Source organism: Numenius arquata, chromosome 1 (assembly GCF_964106895.1).
Source record: "Numenius arquata chromosome 1, bNumArq3.hap1.1, whole genome shotgun sequence".
In the NCBI taxonomy this organism is placed as follows: domain Eukaryota; kingdom Metazoa; phylum Chordata; class Aves; order Charadriiformes; family Scolopacidae; genus Numenius; species Numenius arquata.
The window spans coordinates 36966831-36987111 of record NC_133576.1 but is presented as its reverse complement, the minus strand read 5'-3'; the positions used below and the strand labels follow the sequence as shown (position 1 = coordinate 36987111).

At 40.9% G+C, this 20281-nt stretch overlaps 1 protein-coding gene across 1 annotated transcript in view; it reads left to right on the top strand.

The window, feature by feature from the left end:
* The window catches only part of APP (amyloid beta precursor protein), a 227096-nt gene that overhangs the window by 75390 nt on the left and 131425 nt on the right, over nt 1-20281 (top strand). Inside the window, exon 3 of the mRNA XM_074147738.1 lies at nt 1078-1207. Within this exon, the coding sequence (XP_074003839.1) occupies nt 1078-1207 (130 nt within the window). The remainder of the gene's footprint in view (nt 1-1077; nt 1208-20281) is intronic.

The window sequence follows — 20281 nt, the reverse complement described above, 5'->3', positions numbered from 1 at the left end:
TGATGAGAGTTGGGAGTGTGGAGTAAAGCAGCTGAGGTTGAGTGAGCATCTATGCTGGGTGCGCTTTGCAGTCTTTGCTTTGGTTAGCTTTGGTTTGCTTTGCTAGCCTGGTGGTGTGGTCTAACCACCTGTTAGGTGTGCTCCAGGAGCACAATATTCTTGTTTTAAGTACAATCCATAAGGAATGCGGTTTGCATGCACTCCCTCCACAGCATGAACAGCAGCATAGTATAAAGGCAAGTCATTTTTCGATGACCTGAAAGGTTCATGTAGATGAACTTGTAGATGGTGACTGGGAGGTGGGTCTTCACAAAAGATCAGTGGCTGAGACCTGACATTGGCAAAAGAGGCCAGATAAGCCATTACTGACAGTAAAATTAAAAAAAAAAGGGGTGAGATAAAGGGAATGAGGGAGATACAAAGCCAAACGTATAGCTTGATCGAAGTTGTAGCTTGCCAATGAATTAATTATCTAGTTTGCTGGTGGCGTGGTTGTGGATGTAGAAGTGTATTGCAGTGTTAAGAGCAGATAGTATTTTGATCTCAGCAATTTAGGGAAGTTGGAAATAGGTTTATAGTGGTGATGTAAACCTAAATATGAGTAACTGATTCAACAGACTGTTGAATGCAGACTGTAGTGGGAAAGAGTTTATCTCAAAATGATTAAGATAAAGATATACTGTTAATTGTAGATGTATGGAGGTTAGGCCCTACATACATGTTTTGCGAGGACAGCGATGGCCTAGACATGGAGGAGAGGGTATTTTAGTCAACTGTGAAATACTTGTTTAGGTGATCTTTAGCTTAAGCAGGTATAACTGGACAAGTTATATTTTGACAGCCAGCTGTTACCACCATCTGAGCTGGCAGCCACACGTTTTTACTGATGAACAAACACGCCAGCTTTCCAGGTAAGTGCACGTACTCATACTGTGAAGTAAATTCAAGTATATTATACAGCAGAAAAGGGAGAAGATAGGAAAATGAGTATTGTATCGTGATATCCATGTTACAAATACGTGTAACTATATTGTTACTTGTGATTAACGTTTATCTTGTTTATATTTTCAATGCTAGGTTTACCCTGAATTACAAATCACCAATGTTGTCGAAGCCAATCAGCCAGTTACGATCCAGAACTGGTGCAAGAGGGGATGGAAGCAGTGCAACGGTCACCCGCATATTGTGGTTCCCTATAGGTGTTTGGGTGAGTGACAGTTTTTCAGTCTGTTTTCTCCTGCTCTGTTTTTTCAGTCTCTTAATGAAAAAGTCTACATAACTATCTTTTATATCTCTGTATTACTATCTTCTGTGAGGTGGGTTTTGTCCAATTGCTCATTCCTTTGGAACTACATTAGCTAGAGAGAAAATGCTCCTGCTCTTCCTGATACTATTTTAATGAGTGACTGAAAACCAGGCTTCTGCTTAATGTCCCGACTTTTGTCGTTATCTGTCCTCTCCCTTCTTTTCCTCCCATATAGACATGCAAGCGTGCGCCCAGTTTACAGTTTTTTGCTTATAAGCTATCCATCTTTTCCCTAAATAATTTTTTCCCCATTATATTTTTAATGTCTAATATTTGGTCTCTCACTGTGAAAGACAATGGGAATCTGTTTTTATTGAAAGCAAGCAAAAGCGAGATTATCAAGTCCCATGTTTCTTCCTGCAACTTTATTTTTGTAGCTGTTGCTTGCTGTTCCCTCCTGTGTCCTTGATACTTTGAATTGATTCACAAATGTAAAAGGGAGGTTCAGTCCTTTATTTTCTTTCTTAACCTTTGCTTCTCTGTTAGCTTTCTGTTAGCATTCAGAAAGCAGAATCGTTTAATTTGTTGTTTTCGTTAACATTCTAGGCGCAACATTTTCTTGAGATTATTCCATGATCTATTTAAATATGTTGTTTTGACACTGCCATTTGAATTGTGATAAATTGGCTGCCCAGTTTTATGTTTAAATGCTGGAGTTGGGAGTTGCAACTTGCTTTTCTACGAAGTCAGGGTGGCTAAAATGCTGTGTGGAAAGCAACTCAGGCCTTTTATTCCATGAAATGAATAATGAAAGAAATCCAGAAGATATGCAATCTTTCTAGAATTTTTGTTCATCTGTGTAGAATGGGTAAAACACATGGCACGCTCTGCCTGATGCCCGGGCAGTAAGTGTGCCAACTTACAACAAAGATAGGACTGCAGACTAAGCCTGTTACCACTATGGTCAAAGGTGCCAAAACCGCAGACGTGCAAAACCGACGCTAAGAGGTATCAAGGAAATTTTATTGTTCAGTAAAGTTTTATATGAATACAAATAGGTGTTTCTATACCTGCAGTATATAATTGTTGATGCTACTGCAGGTAAGAATGACTAGTTTATTTTGAGCAAAAGTGTTCAAAGAGGATCCAAATTCAAGACTTTTGGTGGGGGGACAGACCTGACTCTAGTAATATGAATCTTGGCTGCAGGAAGGAACCTACTGCTTTTTGTGTTTTCCAGACTTCTATGTGAGTTGAGTTGGTCCCTTCCACCAAAAGTTTTAATGCTAAAAGGGGCATGCTTTTCTACCCATTTGTTACTGTGTTTTCTTTAGTTTTCCACAGCCAAAATAAAAACATCAGCTTGTAGTGTTGATACACTTTGCAGAGTCAGATAAGCAACTTGTTAGAGGTGGGGTAGAACTGTGGTCTCGCCTAGCTTCATCATGATATATTTGGTCAGATTCCATGTGAGTGCACTTGCACTAATTAGAGATGTGATGGAAGAAGATTAGACTAGTGAAACTATAAAAAATAGTTTTTATTATTTATTGTGGAGTTATCATAAGCAAAGCTCTGAATTATGATCAGGGAAGTATTATGTTCAGGACTCTTATACTTATGTAGATTTGGGCAGTGCCCTGGAGAGCTTAGAACCTAATTTAAGATAAAAGACAATGTCATCACAAGAGCAAATGAATATAAATTGGCCATGAATAAATTTAATCTGGAAATTATAAGGAAGTTTCTGCAAGAGTAAGGAGCTCCAACAGACCCTTGGTAAAAGGAATAAGAAGTCTAGTAATTTAGAAGGAAGTTCATAAATTTATGAACAGGGTTATATGCAGTTCCCTGCAGGAGTGAGAAACTGGACTCGGAACTTTTAAGGTGTCTTTCCTGAGTTACGGTTTTGAATGAAAAATTATCAGGAGTTGAATGTCTGCTATCTTAGGTAGCAAAGTATGCTTTGCTTGCTGGAGGCAAAAATTTTAAAGACATTTAAACACCTCATGCCCATTAATACTTTGCCCTTAGCTCCTATTTTATATTTTAAAATCCCTCCATATGCTATTTTTTGTTTAATTTCCTTGTAATTGAGGCTTATATGGTTTTGCCTGCATTTATTTTTGTCATCCTTCTCCTATGCTGGCATTCATCTTTTGACCCTGACTAGAAGAAAACTAACAGAAACAAAAGCCTTGGATACTGACGTTCCCAAGAGTTTACTGTGAGAACAGTGGCCACATAATTACTTCCACTGGAGGAAAAATGGTGAATATGGCCATTATCTGTCACTTCTCCATCAACCAACCTTCTGCTTGTTGTGTGTGGTTCTGGTTGGACTTTTTGAATGTGATGAAAGTACATCAGAGAAGGAGTCTGGAGAGTGGGTCATTTTCCCCACAGGTGAGGCTGGGAGTGCAGCCCATCATGGTGTAAGTCGGGCTTGCTTAGAACCCAGCAGCTTGGTGTTCATCTACTGCTAGCAGCCCACATTGTCCTCTCCTGTTGGCTCGCTGCCTTCACAGCGGTGAAGGTGGTTGTAAGATGAACGGATCCTCCGAGATGAGAGGAAGTCTTGAAGGGGGAAAAAAAGTGTAGTTTGGTGTTTTTAACAAAGACTGTTCATTTACTTGTCTTGTTGGACAGTTACCCTTTTAATTTATTACTTTGATTTTTCTGTAGTCTAAAAGTTGTGGTCAAATACCGTGAATACTCTTGCTGCCTTGTATGTCAAGGGGGTAGACTGGAGGCAGGGAGCTGACTGAACTCAGTCTGTTGGTGTCTCTTGGCTTTGATGACATTATCTTTTTACATAATCTTAGGCAATATTACATTGGTTGTTTTTTTTTTTTTTTTCATTTTGGTAACTGATCTTCTAGCCTGCACAAACAGGTCAGTATGGGGTTACTGTTTTTGTTAATTATCACCATAAGCAGCACTATGCCTGTCTTCGAATACTTTTTCCTAAATCTTATTTATTACAGAGTTAAGAAGTCTTGAGAGCTTTTTTTTTTCCTTTATCTCTTGCTAATGCTTCTTCAAGGTTAAGAGATAATTTATTTTAAAAGTTGGATCTTGCCAGTCAGTTCTGCGTCTGCCTCTGCTGTCCTTGGTGTGGGAGCTGCTAGTGGGCAATTTCAGAAGTTGGGCACTGGCAGCGCCCATTCCTCAGTAATTTTAGTGCAAGAAGACCCTTGATGTAGACCACCATTAAATCCATTGATTCTGGTAAGAATTAAGATGCCAAAAGAAAGTTTAGCAGTGGGCAGCTGATTGCAGGGTTGAGTCTTATAAACTTTACCTTGCTTTGAGAATCACTTTCAGTATCTTGAGTCAGCTTATGGTTTCTTCTGTCTTGACATTTGTTTTCTTCAGAGGTGAGAAACAGTGAGTGGCAGAAATGTGTCTGCTTTCAGGCCAGAGCATCTTCACAGTCCATTTGCGTCCCAGTCTTCAGCCGAGGCTTTCTGAGACACGTAGAGAGCATATTGCTACAGCACTTGGCTGCTCCATTCGTTTTTTCTCCTTGAGACTCGTGCATGATGGTAGTTACTGCAGCTATTTGTAGCAATATACTTTAGTAATATTGATCAGATTTACTAGGTTATATGGCTTCATATTTTCTTAAGTGGATGCAACTAAAGCATAAAAGCAATAATTTAAATAAGGCAAAATGAAAGCCCCTTATTTGAGTCAGCTGTGTGTCTTTGCACTGGCCAACATAAATATGCCGCCTGAAAATGTTCCAGTTGAACCCAAAGATGAAAAGCTTCTTTTAAGAAAAGATTTAAGATATGATTTTTGTACCTGTGCACAGGGCTTTGCAATGTTTTTAAAACTGCAAGCTTTGAGAAAACTGCAAGCTTTGAGATAATGTTCTCATGCAATAAATCTGCTTTACCAATGTATTCATTGCATGCTTCCAGGGACACAGGAATTACTGTACAGTTTCAGTTCACTGAAGAGGCGAAACTTCTGGTGAAAAGAAAATTGTTGAGTAAATTCTAGTTACCTTTCTGAACACACTGAAGGCACGTGCCTTATAACTGTCTTTATCTTCCAATGTGTGCTTATTGTGTGTGTTGAACCTCTATTATGACAGAAATAGGAATGTAGGTGAATATTTAGGTCCCTTGAATGATGGTGTGAGAGTGCTGTCTTTGGTGGGTGGGGAATAATCTGAGATGGGAGGGTTTTTTTTTTTAATAATACAAAGACTAAAGGGTTTAATTAGGCTATTTGATGAGGAGTGTACTGCTTGATGTAGAGCCATGAAAGTGTTTTTGGTGCTCAGGTGAAGATGATGAGCCATGGGATGTGCTGGCGGAAGAATGAAGATCCGCAGTGCTGCCTTGGCATGGCATCAGGTGTGCGTGCTGGCATCTTCACACCTGCAGCACGCGAAAAGCAGGTGCTTTTAAGATCGAGCCCTCCAAAATGGTGACAGTAAGCTTGCTGTGGGAGCACGGGCTGCAGGGTTTCATCAGACAGTGCCCAGAAGCCCATGATTTTCGCTGAGTTTTATGGAAGCTGTTCTTGAAAAATATCTTGGCCGCAAACCTGGCCTTGTTAACATTGGAGGGAGATCTGCCACCGGCTGCAGCAGGAGGGCAGGATTTCTGCCTGTGTTGGGACAGTGTGGGCACTAAGCAGTACTGCTTTGCTCTCTCCTCGCTTCACTTCTTGCCTGAGGAAAAGCAGCTGCCGAATTTGTGCAGTGTGGGCTGTGAAATGAGGTAGTTCACTCCGTACTCCTGGCTGGCGGCGGGAGCAGGCATCCTTGTCCGGGTGCCGTGATTCTTTGAATATCTTTGAATATCTGAAGGGAGCCTACAAGAGAGCTGGCAACGGACTCTTTGTCAGGAGATGTAGTGACAGGACAAGGGGTAATGGTTTTAAATTGGAAGAGGGGAGATTTAGATTAGATATCAGGAAGAAATTCTTTACTGTGAGGGTGGTGAAGCACTGGAACAGGTTGCCCAGAGAAGTTGTGGATGCCCCATCCCTGGAAGTGTTTAAGGCCAGGCTGGATGGGGCTTTGAGCAACCTGCTCTAGTGGAGGTGTCCCTCCCCCATAGCAGGGGAGTTGGAACTCGATGATCTTTAAGGTCCCTTCCAACTCTAACCATTCTATGATCTTGGATAAATGTATGCCTCTATGTTTCTGAGTAGATGACATATCATTTACTGTTGGTGAAATACACCCCAGCCTAGCTGCTCATTGTGCACCGTAGCCCTGGAGAGAGGAGACGCTAAATTACGCAGGTGTTCCTGGGTCAGTCTGTAGGCACGGCAGACAAACAACTGCCAGGTGGGATAAAGGGGAATTACCAGGGAATTGATTAACTGTGCTGCATAAAGTGCTTGCTTGCATACTCGCGTGTTGTGATGCCGTTAATGTATACTGCTAAGCACTGTATTCAGGCAGTGTTTGAAGGATCCAGATGTATTGGAATATCATTATATATGTAGCCCTTGTCAATCAAAACATGATTACTTGCAGTCGTTTGTTCATAAACAAGTGGATTAAGTATATGACAAATATATCTTGCTGTTTGGTTCTATAGTGAAAAGCTGGCTTCTGTTTCTGGTTTTAACAAAAACATCTTTGAAAATATTTATTAACTTGTCATGCTTTATTACTCTAACAGCTTGTAAAGTTAACCACTTGATGTCAGAAGAAAAGGCGTGCTCAAGTTTTGATACACATGCCTAGCCAATTATACCAAAGAAAACACCAAGGTTATGCCTGGAATGAATCATTTAAATAGAGATATATGTAATTGACAGTTCTTTAGGTTCATCTGGCAGTTTACTTGTAATTTTAACTGTGAGATATTTTTCACACAAGTGTATGAAATGCATGTTTACTTCTTCTACATGGCAGTACGTGCTATTTTTTCTCCCCCCTCTCAGCTTACTGCACTTATTTCTGACTGCAATCAGACTGACAAAGCTTCTCTTCTGAATACTTTGGAAGCACTTTCCACTGGCTTTTCCATGCAGTTCCTAATCAACAGAATGACATTAAATAATTGTCTTGGAGTTTTCCTGTCCCTACTAGTTTAGCAGTCTGTTTCCAGCTTGCCTCATTCTCCACTCAGCCGTGTGAATGATGCAGACAAGCCTCATACCACACTCTTCTCCTAAAATAAAAATATGCACTTAATTTCAGCCTACACGACTACATCATGTCTAATTTTTCTGACAGCGCTAGCTGACAGGAAGGAGAGGATCTCCAAAAAGACTAACAATCTGAATTGTTTAGTGGGAAGCCCATGGGTAGAGAAATCCTAGGCGCAATGAAAGGCACAACTATTCATTGGGAGAAATATTTCACCTCACTTCTTTGCTCCCTCACAGACAATATTCCTGCCTACTAGTGATATTTTTGGTATAGTGCTGTGTGGGCAGATGAGAAAGCTGTCCCTGCACAGGCGAGGCACAGGGTTTTTTTTGTGAAACTGCAAGTGCTGCAGGGATAACGAGGTGTCCTAACACACTGGCTTCCTTCCACTGCAGCAGAGCCTTGGCAGGTGCTCTCTAGCCAGGTCCCTGCCCAGGTCCAAAACCACATTTGGCTGCACACTGGCAGCTCTTTGGCCTTGTGCTGACCATCAGAATTTTCTCCTGTTTCTGCGTCCTTGAGGCTTAACTAATTGCAGCAAGCTTTTAGGACCTCAATTCATCGTGTTCTTAAATGTGCTTCTGGACGGTGGTGTAATTAAAAGCATGCCCTGACATGCTTCATTGAAAAGAAATGGTTTTCTGTATGTACCTCAACTCTGTTGGCCTGAATTTTATGGTCAGCTTCCATAATAGAGAAGAGGCTGTTAAGCATCAGTTGGGTTACTAATCATTCGTACGAACAATAATGAGTTTATCCTTTTATTATAATTCTAAGCAGCTCTGTTGCCTTATGGTTCGTGACTGTGTCTTTCCAAGTATTTTCTTCACAGAGTAGGACTGTATAAACTGTTAAAGTGGCCTTTGGCATGTTTCAAGGGACAAAATAATCACCAGCTGGAAGAAGAGGTGGGGAGCATGCAGAGAAATTCTGAATGAGATCACCCACCAGTGGCACAAAGAACTTCCTCAGGCAGTCACGGATCTGTTTCTGGAGGCTTCCACCTCCTCACTTGAGCCAAACAGTGGTTCAGCTGTTGGTTTAGCCAAGTCCTAGCTGAAGGCGTGGAAACCTTCAAGTAAAGAGATAAAGCAAAATTAGCGGTCTGGTGGTGATGAGGATGTGCCTTTATGTGTGACTAAGAGTAAATATAAAACATCTTATTTTTGTATAATAAGCCCAGAAGAAATAAATCTGAACCTGTGTATTTCTGTGCATTTTTGGTGTGTACAAATGTTTTACTTGTTTGGTGAGTACAGTAAGGCTTTAATAAGAAAAGAATTTATGGAAAAGGTCAAAACAAAAACTTTTTGAGATCCTCAACATAATAGCTCTGCAGATCTAGTCCTAAAGCAGTAAACGAATTCCTTATAGGTAAGCATTGAAAACAAGGGGATTATTTGTCTCTTTATAGTGGACAAAGGAAACCAGAACAGGTGGTGTATACAATTCAGGAACAGCTCACAGGAAGCAAGCGGTCACTGACACGTGGAAGTCTTCTTCATAGGTATCTATTAAAGACAGCATTACAAATTGTAGTAAATACTGTTTCTTTTTTCTTTTTTTTTTTTTTCTTTTAAATGTTTAGGAACTTGAAAAGATAAATCAGTATTCTGCTTGAATGACCAATGCTAGCTGGAGTAAGTTTTCTGTCTCTTGTAACTCTGTCCAGGCTGAGTGCATCAGGGATTAAAAGCAGCATGTTCCTGCTTTTTCTGCAGTGCTTTTATATAAAATGAGTTAACCACAAAAAGTAGTACTGAAAGAGTATTAGTAAGGTTAAAAAAAACCTCAAAAATTAGGAAAGAGGGAAACTAAGATGGCCTCCTGACTGTAGTTCAATCCTTCCTGTGCGAGAGGTAGCAGGGAGGCAGTGATTGTGGGATGGCCTCTTATGCCTGCCCAGCCCTGCTGCGTGTGCCTGAACGAGCTATTTGGTGTGTTCTTCTGACCTTCTGGCTTGGCCTCTCCCACAGCCTTAATTTACTGCTTGCTACTCAAATCCTGCCTGAAGACAAAACTAGTTTTCCTCTCAAAGTTTCTCTAACCTTATCCAACCGCTTTGGAGGCACAGATTTAGTTTCATCAGGGTCATGAGGTGAGGAGCGTCATCCCTAGTTTGTGGTTGGAAGGCTAGAGAAAGGCTGGGGAGAAGCTTCAAAACCAAAAGTATCGGTTGATAGTTGGGCTCCAAATGGTAAAGCACTTGAAAAAACATGTGCGTGTATGTGCGCGTACGTACGTGTTCACACAAAGATTCTTTATGAAGGTGGATGTGGACAAGCTCGAGAAATGGGCCTGTGTGAACCTCATGAGGTTCAACAAGGCCAAAGGACAAGGTCAGGGCAACCCCTGTTATGAGTACAGGCTGGGGCATGAAGAGTTTGAGAGCAGCCCTGATGAGAATGAGTTGGGGGTACTGATCAATGAAAAGCTGGAAATGACCCAGCAATGTGCGCTCGCAGGCAAGAAAGCCAGCCGTATCCTGGGCTGTATCAAAAGAAGCATGGCCACCAGGAATGAAGGTGGTGAAACACTGGAACAGGTTGCCCAGAGAGGTGGTAGATGCACCTTGGAAACATTCAAGATCAGGTTGGACGAGGCTCTGTTTGTTGCTCATCTGGTTGAAGATGACTCTGCTCTTTGCAGGGGAGGTTGGACTAGATGACCTTTAAAGGTCCCTTACAACTCAAAGCATTCTGTGATTTGGTTTTGATAGACGTGTGCATTCACATGTGCATACACCCTGTGCGTGATGCATGAAGCCACTGCATAAGTTTCATAGTTTTTTCATTGTACGCACCCAGCTTTTGGAACAGACAAACCAGGAACTTCTGAGCATCTTTGTAGTGCCACAGAACTGATTCATCTTTTTTTTCTTTTTTTTTTTTTCTTTTTTTTTGGTGTTTCCTTCAACATACAGTACTTAATTTTGCAATGGAAGCATTCTGCTAATTAAAGTGTGTTGTTTGTTTAGCCTTTTAGGAAGGAAAGATGGGGAGAGGGAGACAAAGGAAGTGTACATCTTACCATATGTCATTAAATTGATTTGCATGTGGAGCATCTTCCCGCAGATTTCTACCACCTGACTGAAAGCAGTGGTAAGATCTCATGCTAAATACATCCTGGTCTCAGAGGAGGATTGAATGTTGCCAGTAGATCTGGTGCAGTTGTTAACTGCAAAGGAAAAGTCAATGATGGGAATCACTGGATATTTCTAAAAGGTGCTAGGGAAGATCCTGGAAATGCATTTCAGTAAGCCTGTTTGGGGCGGTGGTGGATTTCTGAAGTGCTGAACACCTAGGAATGTCAGACTTGTCAGTGAGTATGATATTGAGGAAGAGGCTCTTACAGGTTGTTGTTTTTTTTTTTTTTTTTTTTTTAAAGGAGTAGGTAGGCAAATGGATAGTGTGTCTACTTTGATTTTTCAAAAGAAATTTAACAAGGTCCATTACCAGAAGCTATTAAAGAAATTAATCTACCATGGAATAGAAGAGAAAACTCTTATGTGACTAAATAAGAAGAAAGATAAAAAAGGCAGGAGTTAATGGTCCATCCTCAAGGTGGAGAAAGGTCACCAGTGTAATCTCAAGGGATCAGTTCTTGTACTCGTGACATTCAAAATATTTGTGATTTGGAAAAGAGGGTAAATTGTGAGGTTACCCATTTGATGATGACGCTTAGTTATTCAGGGTAGAATTAAAATGGCAAACTATGAAGAATTTCAGATGGGGTTTTGATATTGATTAACTGGAGGTAAAATGGCAGCAAAAATTGAAGTAGTAGAGGCAGTGTACGAGGGAGAAGGGCAAAATAAATTAATCTTACTTTAGTGTATATGGTGATACTGAGAGTAGCCTCTAACTTCTCACGGCTGAGACTTTGGGTATTAATAGCTCTTTGAAAACATAGGTTCATTAGTGCCAAAAAAGCAGTGTTAGGAATTATTAGGAAAGGAACGGGGAACAAGCCTTAGAACATAACTATTCCACTGTGTCAATTACAGACGCTGTGCGCATTTCTGGTCTTCCTCATAAGATACATATAGTAGAAATTGAAGAGTTTAAAGAGTGATAGTGAGGGCTTGAAGTATGACATGGCTCCTGTAGAAGAAATGACACACTAGATTAGAACTTTCCACCATAGAAAGGAAGATGCCTGGAGGCTTTGACAGTGCTCTGAAAAGTCACGAGTAGCTTGGAGAGGTTGAATGATAGGGTGAATGACCATTCATGATAATATTTCACACTATCTTTCACGATAATACCTCGTGTTATCAAATAACGAGCAGGCTTCAGGCTCGAAGCAAACAGAAGTCATTTTATAGTTGCATATTTTGTTTCACAGTATGTATGTGAGCCCCTTGTCCCTCTGCTACACAGTCTTGTGGATGCTTAGAGCCTACAAAGGTTCAAATACAAACAGGACAGTTCACTACAGGATAACTGATCATAGAATGGTTAGAATTGGAAGGGACCTTAAAGATCATCGAGTTCCAACCCCCCTGCCATGAGCAGGGACACCTCCCACTAGAGCAGGTTGCTCAAAGCCCCATCCAGCCTGGCCTTAAACACTTCCAGGGATGGGGATGGGGCATCCACAACTTCTCTGGGCAACCTGTTCCAGTGTCTCACCACCCTTTAGTGTGTTAGGGACACACCCTCAGGTGCTAGGGACCTTAGTCTTGTGTCTGTGGAGGTGGTGGTGAAACATTAAACATTGTCTTGGGGAAATACTCTTCTATGCTTTATACCCTTTTCTGATGTTATGTTGTAGATACCTCCTGTTAACCACTTGAACTAAAAGATTTTTTTGGACCGAGACAGGTATTCTTGTGCTTATGTGGGTTCCTTTCCTGTATCAAAGGGTGCTTGTCTACAGAGTTCCTAGCCTTGCCCCCTCTAACCAGCTCCTCTCTTGCTTTTCTGTGTCTCTTAAGGCTGCTGTCCCTGTCCTGCTGTTCTTACCGAGTCTGTCTCTCACTCTAGGTTTTCCAGCCTCACTCCCTTCTTTGGCTCACCAGGCTCTACTCTCTTGTCCATCACCCTGCCACTCAAGTCTCCTTGTCCCCAGGCACTCATGTTTCTTCACCTCTGCTTTCCTTCTGAGTATTCCTCTTCCTAGCCTTGGCTTCTATCTCCTCCCTCTCAGCACATCCTCTTCTGCTTCCTCTCAGCATCTTCTGTCCAATCTTACTTAGTCTCAGCGAGACTGCTATCCAGTCTTCCTTGCATCTGCTTCTCAGCTCTTCATCAGCTCTGCCATGCGTCTCCTGTCATCTCATTTCACATCTCACTTGATGCTACCTGAGCCAGGCAGATAGAGAAGAGACCCTGTGATCCTTCCTGGGAGCAATGACATCAGTCTGTTCCAGCACAAAGGCAAGCTAGCACTTGGGGGGTGTGTGTGTGTGAAGAAAAAAAATACCCTTCTGTAACAGCAAAAATATGCTCTGGGTTCTGAGTGGTAAGGTATTTGTGCACACCTGTCAGTGCTTCATCAGATGTAAAGAAAGGTGTAATTCCCTCAACTTAGTTTCTATTTTATTCTCAACAAATTGCAATAAAATTTGCTTTATTATAGCATTCTCAATTATGGCTGTTACAGACACAGACTTGAGGGTTGTTCCTGATGTTGCTTCATTTGTGTTGAAGGAAGGTCCTGTTGCTCTGTTTGTCAGATGACATAACTGCTGCGAGATTTTTTATTTAAAGCTTAGCTAAACTAAGGTGACTTTGTGGTGTATAACAAAAATGGTCATTGGTTTCTGATGAATATTTTAAATGGTCTCTAATTTCCCTTTTTCAGTGAAAAATGCAGATCTGTGATTCCAAGTTTTCTTATGGCTGCATTTAATCCTTCTCTTTAAACAAAGAAAAAAAAAAAACACCTTAAATCCTTAAGATTTCCGCCCCCCTCCACTATTTCTATCTATATGTGGCTTATAACATTGGATGAGCTGAAGATTTCTTTAATCTTTATTTGAAGTCCATTGTCTTGTAGGCAGGATGGAAAAACATTGTCTCTTTTTTAAGTGCTGGCATTGTTGTTCTTCCTGAGCACCAAATCTATCATTGCAACTGAATAAACCAGGGAAACTCAGAATAATAATGTTTCAAGTTTTGGAACCAAAGGGGAGAAAGCCATAGTAGTGGGAAGGTGCCTCTTTGTTATGAGTGATGCTACTGGAACTGCATTTCCAAAGGCTTGTGGGAGCGTGGATTAGGCTTGTGACATGCGTTTTAAATACCCGCTTCTTGACTGAGGCTGTGCTATCGGTTGTCCCACGTACGCAGGAAATAGTGAGCACGGTAGTGATTCCACTTCGTGCAGAAGCAAATAGGTGAATTCTTTGGGAACGCTGGGTGTGCTTCCATGAGTTTTGTCATTGAATATGTCTGTTACTGCTTCCCCTTGGGTTTGGGAACAGCTGAACCACCTCTCATTGCATGAAACGTAAATTAGCAATGCTTCCAGGGTATCAGCAGCCTCTAGACAAAAGCTTTTATTGTGCACCTTGAGTTCCGTGTTATGGCCATGTTGGTTTTTTTCATTACTTTCAACAGTATTATTGTGCCCATGTAATTTAGAGGTGGCTTTACATTGAAGCTCTGAATTTAAGTTCTGAAGTCGCTTCTAGACTTGGTATTCTTTTTATGTGACAAAACTTTGACCAAGATGTCAGAATTACTTTTCACAAAAAAATGTGTTTGTTTTTTAAATAGCACAGTAAAATGGTTCTTAATTTGTCAATCAAAGCAACAAATTTAAAAAAAAAAATAAAATATATGTACTATAGCCAACAGTGTATGTATCAGTTTTTTGTTGTCAGAGTGCTGGTATGAATGAATCTTCATATTTGCCTTTTTAATGTAAGCAGGCAAAAGCCTGTACTTATTGATTTAAATGGCTTTCTGTGAAAGATATTTTGTCCTTCATTAAGAGACTTTAGGCATTTGTTTGTAAACACGCACTTACATTCTCATCCTTAGCGGATAGCCTGGCTTTTGGGGAAAGTTTGTGTCGGAGAGCTCATCTGTAACCTTGGAAGAGTGTTTGCGAAATGACTTTCAGTAAGTGCAGGGAAGAACTTGGTTAATTCTCGGTAAAGTGTTTCTCATTTAGGGCACATTGCCCTTCGGGCAAATAGGACTGATAAAGCTAGTATTTGCGATGTGACAGCGCAGCACCTCAGCGTTTATCTGCCCTCAAAGGATAAATTGTCCCTAACCGGCGAGAGGAGGCATGGCAGTATTTACAGGGCTGTTCTCCAAGCGCTGGAAGTTGCTGAGGTTTAGCCACACGTTCGTTCATCAGAGCTCGTTGCTGACAGCCTTGGGATGAAGGAGAGGTACAACGTCGCGTCGGCCGGGCTCGCACCCAGCAACGTTCCCATGAAATGGCAAGCTGGGATCGAAGGGCTGCAGGGCAGCGTCTGCGGAGCTCTGCTGGGATGACACCAGCCGTCTTCCCGCTGGGCAGATCGCTGTGCTCAGAGTGCGTCCCTAGGGAAAGAGTTACAGCACTTCATGCTTGTGTAAACATCCGAAATCTTTGCAAGATGAACATGCTGACATTTGAAGGTCAAACGTGCTTCAACACTTCCAGTCCCTTGCCCACAAGCGCAGGCATCTCTATCATGCAAGCAGAAATTCCCTTTGGGTTCCTTCCTATTTCACGTGAAAGTTTATACTAGCCGTCGATGCTAAAAACTACTGCATAACAGGAGAGATTTTGTGTTCAAACGTGGGGGGTTTGTTTTCTTGTCGAAAACTTCTGCAATGGAAAACATAAGTTGAGAATAGTTATACGCGATTCATGAAAGTGAAGCATCCATTAACCATCTAGGAATTCAGGTTTTGATGAATCCATGTAAATACTAGATTCTCTTTGAAGTTGGAAAAGCAAGATGTTCTTAATATTGCTTGTCATGGGATCAGTGGCAACAGGAACACAGTGCAGTTACATTTGATGTATTTTGGTTTTAATATAACTGTCCTAGCTTTTCTCAATTCTTACTTTTTATGGCTGTTTTTTGGTTTTAAAAAAAGTTTACTTCTCTTGAAGCTCTTCAGATTTGGACCCATGGTTTGTCAACAGCCCTGAAAACTGAGAGGCGAGTAGACTACAACTAACAGCCCTCCATCCGACCCCTCTTCCAAAAGAAGTGGAACAGTAGTACATATATTATTTTTTTTTAAGGAACCATTTTGACTGTGTGTGAGACTTTTGGGCTTGGAAAGCTGCATGGAGGCCAGGCTGGGAGGAAGTGGTGAGGATGGGGGCGGATGGTCTGAGGAGCCTCCAGCTTGGCCCTGGGAGGCTGCTGTTGGGGAGGCACTCTGTCCCCTCCAGAGCCAACTGTTACTTACCTCCTGCCATCGCCTGCCAGTCTTGTCTGGCCTCTTAGGGTAGGGTGTATCATGAGTTTCTGAAGTTTACCCATCCTTGTCATTATAGGAAGCTAAAGGAAGAACAGCTACGGTACCCAGAGGTAGGAATGCCCTGGCATTCATTTACCAAAGCAAGCATCTGGTGGGATTGTCTGGGAGGTTTTTTTTTTTTTAATCCTATGTTTACATTTATGGAAGTGAAAAACCTCTGCACAACAGAGCGGTTGTGCATGGCCAGTTTGGTTTTAAACTCCCTATACTTGATATATTTATGTATAGATCGTACCAACATAATACTTAATAATACCCACAGCCTGCTTGTTAACAAAAATAAAGCTAATAGCTTTACTACTTCATTAGCTTGAAGAATTGCTGCTGATTTACTGATTACAGTATAGTCTTTCCTCATGAGCCGTTTCATCTGTATTAGTGAATGTATAAGCAGTTCTGCATTTTGCTTTTGCTGTGGATTTAAACTGTATTCAGACATTTTGAACTTTCTTACTGACCTCCAGGTTGAGGAATAATAGCAGGGGTTTTTAGTGTGTTCAGAATGACGTGGAAGCTTTTCCTAATGATCACTAAGGGAACTTCAAGGGAGATTTGTCTCAGTTAAATATGTGAACCTGAAGCTAATACAAAGTACTTTAATTTTAGTAGAATATGAGTGTGCTTTCAAAAAAAAACAAAACCACTGTAGTCGTAACCTTTCTTCTTAACCTGCAGAATTTTTGTTCTTGTTTTCTGCACAGGAATTTTTTGTGCATACCTAAAAAATGCAGAATTGATAGTTAAGAGTTGTATCTTAGGTCTGTACTCAAGCTGATGTACTTAACCTGGCCATTAAAAATGCTTCCTAATTGTTCAGCCTGAAATGCTGAAAGATGGTAAAAACCTGCACTAGGGATAATAAATGAGGATCATGATTATTGGAAATTATTTACTTTCTGCATTAATATGTTTGATCTTTAACTCCCCGTGGCTTTGTCAGTGAGTTCTTGATGTCTAAAATATTTAAATTACCCTATTTTTTTTCTATTAGATCATTCCAACTAGGTCAACAGAAAATTGAATCATAACAACTTGATATCAAAGTTAATTTTGGTAACACAAATTAATTTTGGCTCTGTAGTAGTACCAGCTTCTACTTCTTTTTCCAGAAGGTACTCGGGTGAATATATAAGCAGTGTCTGCTTCTAAGGAAGTCTGATCCTAAGAGCTTTGAAGGAGACTGGTTTTTATTTTAGTATTTCCCTTAGCTGTTATTCATTGAGCTGATCTTATATATGAAGTGTTTTCATACCTTTTTATTACAGTTTAACCTAGGACACAATTTCTGAGTATCTGTTATTTTGTCAAGTCATTTACTTTCCCTCGTGACTGTTCTTAATCCGTTAAAAGATTATTTATATCAACTCCCTGTGACTGCAGCTGTTTGGAACCAGTCTACCCAACAGAGATTACAAACCCTTTGGGAAAAGGACTATCTTACTGTTTTTATGATACTTAACACAGGAGCATCCTGCCCTATGACTGAAAAGCCCATAATTCACCTTACAGTGCAAAAGAGAAATGATCAACAGCATACACGAGTCTATATCTGGAGCTGTTTCCTTTTACCTGTTTTCTGGGATTTGTGTATTCCATCTATACTAAATACATGATAGGCAAAGTCCTTCCCTTTGCTGTACCGTGGACTTTTTTTTTCGTGTGTGTGTGTATAGTTTTCTTTTTGGAGATGTTTCCTTCTTACAGTGAAATTCCTTGTAAGTCCTGTAATTGACCCCAAATTTGGCTCTGTGTGTACCAGGCAACTTTTTTTGCGTCTGTTCCATAGCCTGGCCAAGCTTGAATTGAATTATGTAATTTTTTTCTTCAGTCTGGGAGGAAATGAAGTCTTTTAGGCAGGGTTTCCATTTGATGGTGCCTGCACTGCCATTGGGAGGCCAGTAACCATCTATGAACTCTTTGCTGGAGCAGAGTTGGAGGAACCATGCAGAGGTTGATGGATCTGAGTTTCTTTCTGCTGCCTGTCCTCCAGCCTTCCTCTTGCACCACATGTCAGTTCAGAAAAGAGCAGTTGGCAAACAGTTTGGTTTAATGTGGGCTGACTTGACTAAATAAATAATCCCAAAATTGCCTTTCAGTACAGGGTCTTTCAAACCCCAGGTCTCTGATCTTGCTGATGGCGTGGTCTCAGATGTGGTAATGCTGGCGGGAGACCAGCTGGGAGGTGCAGCTGAGGAAGAGGAGAGCATGGAGCCACCCTTTTTTGAGAGAGACATTGGCCTGGATTGGCCTGAGCCAATCTAAAACATATACAGTATTCACAATTTTTTTGAAAACACAAGCTCCCATGCTCATCAGTGGCCCATGAAACATTGACTAACCAGAGAGTTTTTTGGTAGTTGTCTTGGGCTTTATACTCTTAAATACTGGGCTGACTTTGAAAATAGAAAATACAGCATGTGTAAATCACAGTCATCATTGTATTGTTGTTGTAGAGTGCTGAAGTGTTAAATCTTTCATGTTTCTTTTCCTCTTTCAGATTTTGGAAAAATGTTTGGGGGAAAAAAAAGTCAATCTTCAGTCTAGTTACAGGGTGAACTCGCCCTCTACGTGCCCTTTTGCTCTGTTCTGTAAATCATAAATATTTTGATATGTCACTTTGTTCCCAGTGTGGGAAACAAGGTTTTTAAGATTAAAACTCAATAGAATCTTTTGTAGCCTATCTAGAACCCCTTTAGTACTGCATTTGTTTTCCTTTATTAACTAATAATGCTGCCCCAAGTTAATTTGTCGTATCATAAAGGAGTAATACTGAAGTCTCTTATACCTTTCTTTTTTGTTAAGATTTCTAAAATGATAGGCAGCTGTGAAGTTTTATTTCAATTTTCAGTTATGTAACTGCCCTCATAATTTACAAAATGTCTTATGTCAAGGTGTTTCAAGAGTAACTTTTAAATTCTAACTAAAATGGAAGGAGTAATTTCAAGTTAAACTCTAATGCTATTTTTATTAATATGAGCAATTGGCTGTGTACAATTACTGTTACCGGGTCTGTTACAACAGAATCAATTTACAGCACATTTTTGTACATTATCAGAGGTACAGCTCTTAAGAAAAATATGCTCTCAAATAACATATGCTTTGCTAAGGCTAACTAGTTTAATTAAGGGCAGCGGGGGAGAGGGAGGATGCCTTTCTGAGTCTCCTGAGTGCTTTGACATGCTGCCTCTTTCCCTTTGGCCCACTCCCCTCTTTCAGTGCTATGGCTTTGCAAGGTATCTCTGAGGTTGCTCATTGCCCCCAAATCCTGTTGTTCTCAACTGCACGTCCACAGGAGAAAGACGAATGGTGTCTTCACTGTGTTTTGGCCTGTGTGTCCCACCAGGATAATGTGGGCTAACTCATGCCCAAGCATTCCTCCTTGAAGTTGGTTGTCTGTAGATGATACCTTTTTTTTTTTTTTTTTAAAGCAGAATTTCCCATTATTCACTCAAGATTTTTGTTTATCACATGACAACTGTAGCTGGGGATGAAATGGGGTAAAATAGCACCTTCAGGGAAAACCTCATTGATGTTGTTTCTCATTGGACAAAACTGGTATTTCTGATGGTCTGCTTAAAGCAAAGTGCTTGTTTTACTTAATTGGGTTGTCAGCTCACTTGACCCTTTTATTTGATGTGGCAGGTTCAGATTTCTGAGCGAGAATGGCTGCAAGAAGTGCTTGAGCACCCACCCTGCTCCAGTAGACCCCTCTGAGAAGGGCTCACCTAGAACTTGTTTTGCGTACAAGGCAGCTGTGGCTTGAAGCCTTGGTTAGACAATAGAGTCCAAGCAATACAGCTAAGAAAAAGAGGTTTTAACCATGACAGTATTTACAAAATTCTTATCTGAATGATGAAATCTTATTTAGGTGAAACTTCTCCTGTTTAGTGATTTGAGTTAAATAGCAAGCAAGCAAGGAGGCACTTGCTGTCCTGTTTGGTCACATCTGACCTTGGTGTGTTATGAGTTTATTGACAAGGTGTCTCCTCTGATGGACTTTAAGAGGAGCATTGAGAGACAGGATAGGCTTCCTGGGCAGTTAGAGCAGAGGCACTTGTGTGGGAAGAGGCAGCGGCACCACCAGCAGACATTGCACTGGTGCACTCTTTTGTGTATATTCTCCATTTTTAGTTACCAACACAGCTAGTGAGCTATCAGGAATGCTGCCGTACTGCTGACATTGGAGGAACTGCACAGAGTAACATCAGTTTTCATCTGCTGCTTTCAAAATTTTCTGTTCTGACCAATTACTAACCTGTCCTTTAAAGTTGTCTCCTTTCTGGTGTCATGTGTAACTGTGTCCTAATGGGATTTGGGTTCACCTGAACCCTGCCCGTGAAACTTCAGCCAGCTTACCGTTGTCTCTGTGTGGAACTCGTAAGATGCGTTTCAGCTCGTATATTTATATATATGTTGTCAGATGTGTAGGTAAAAATTTATACTGACTTTGATTTCTTTAAT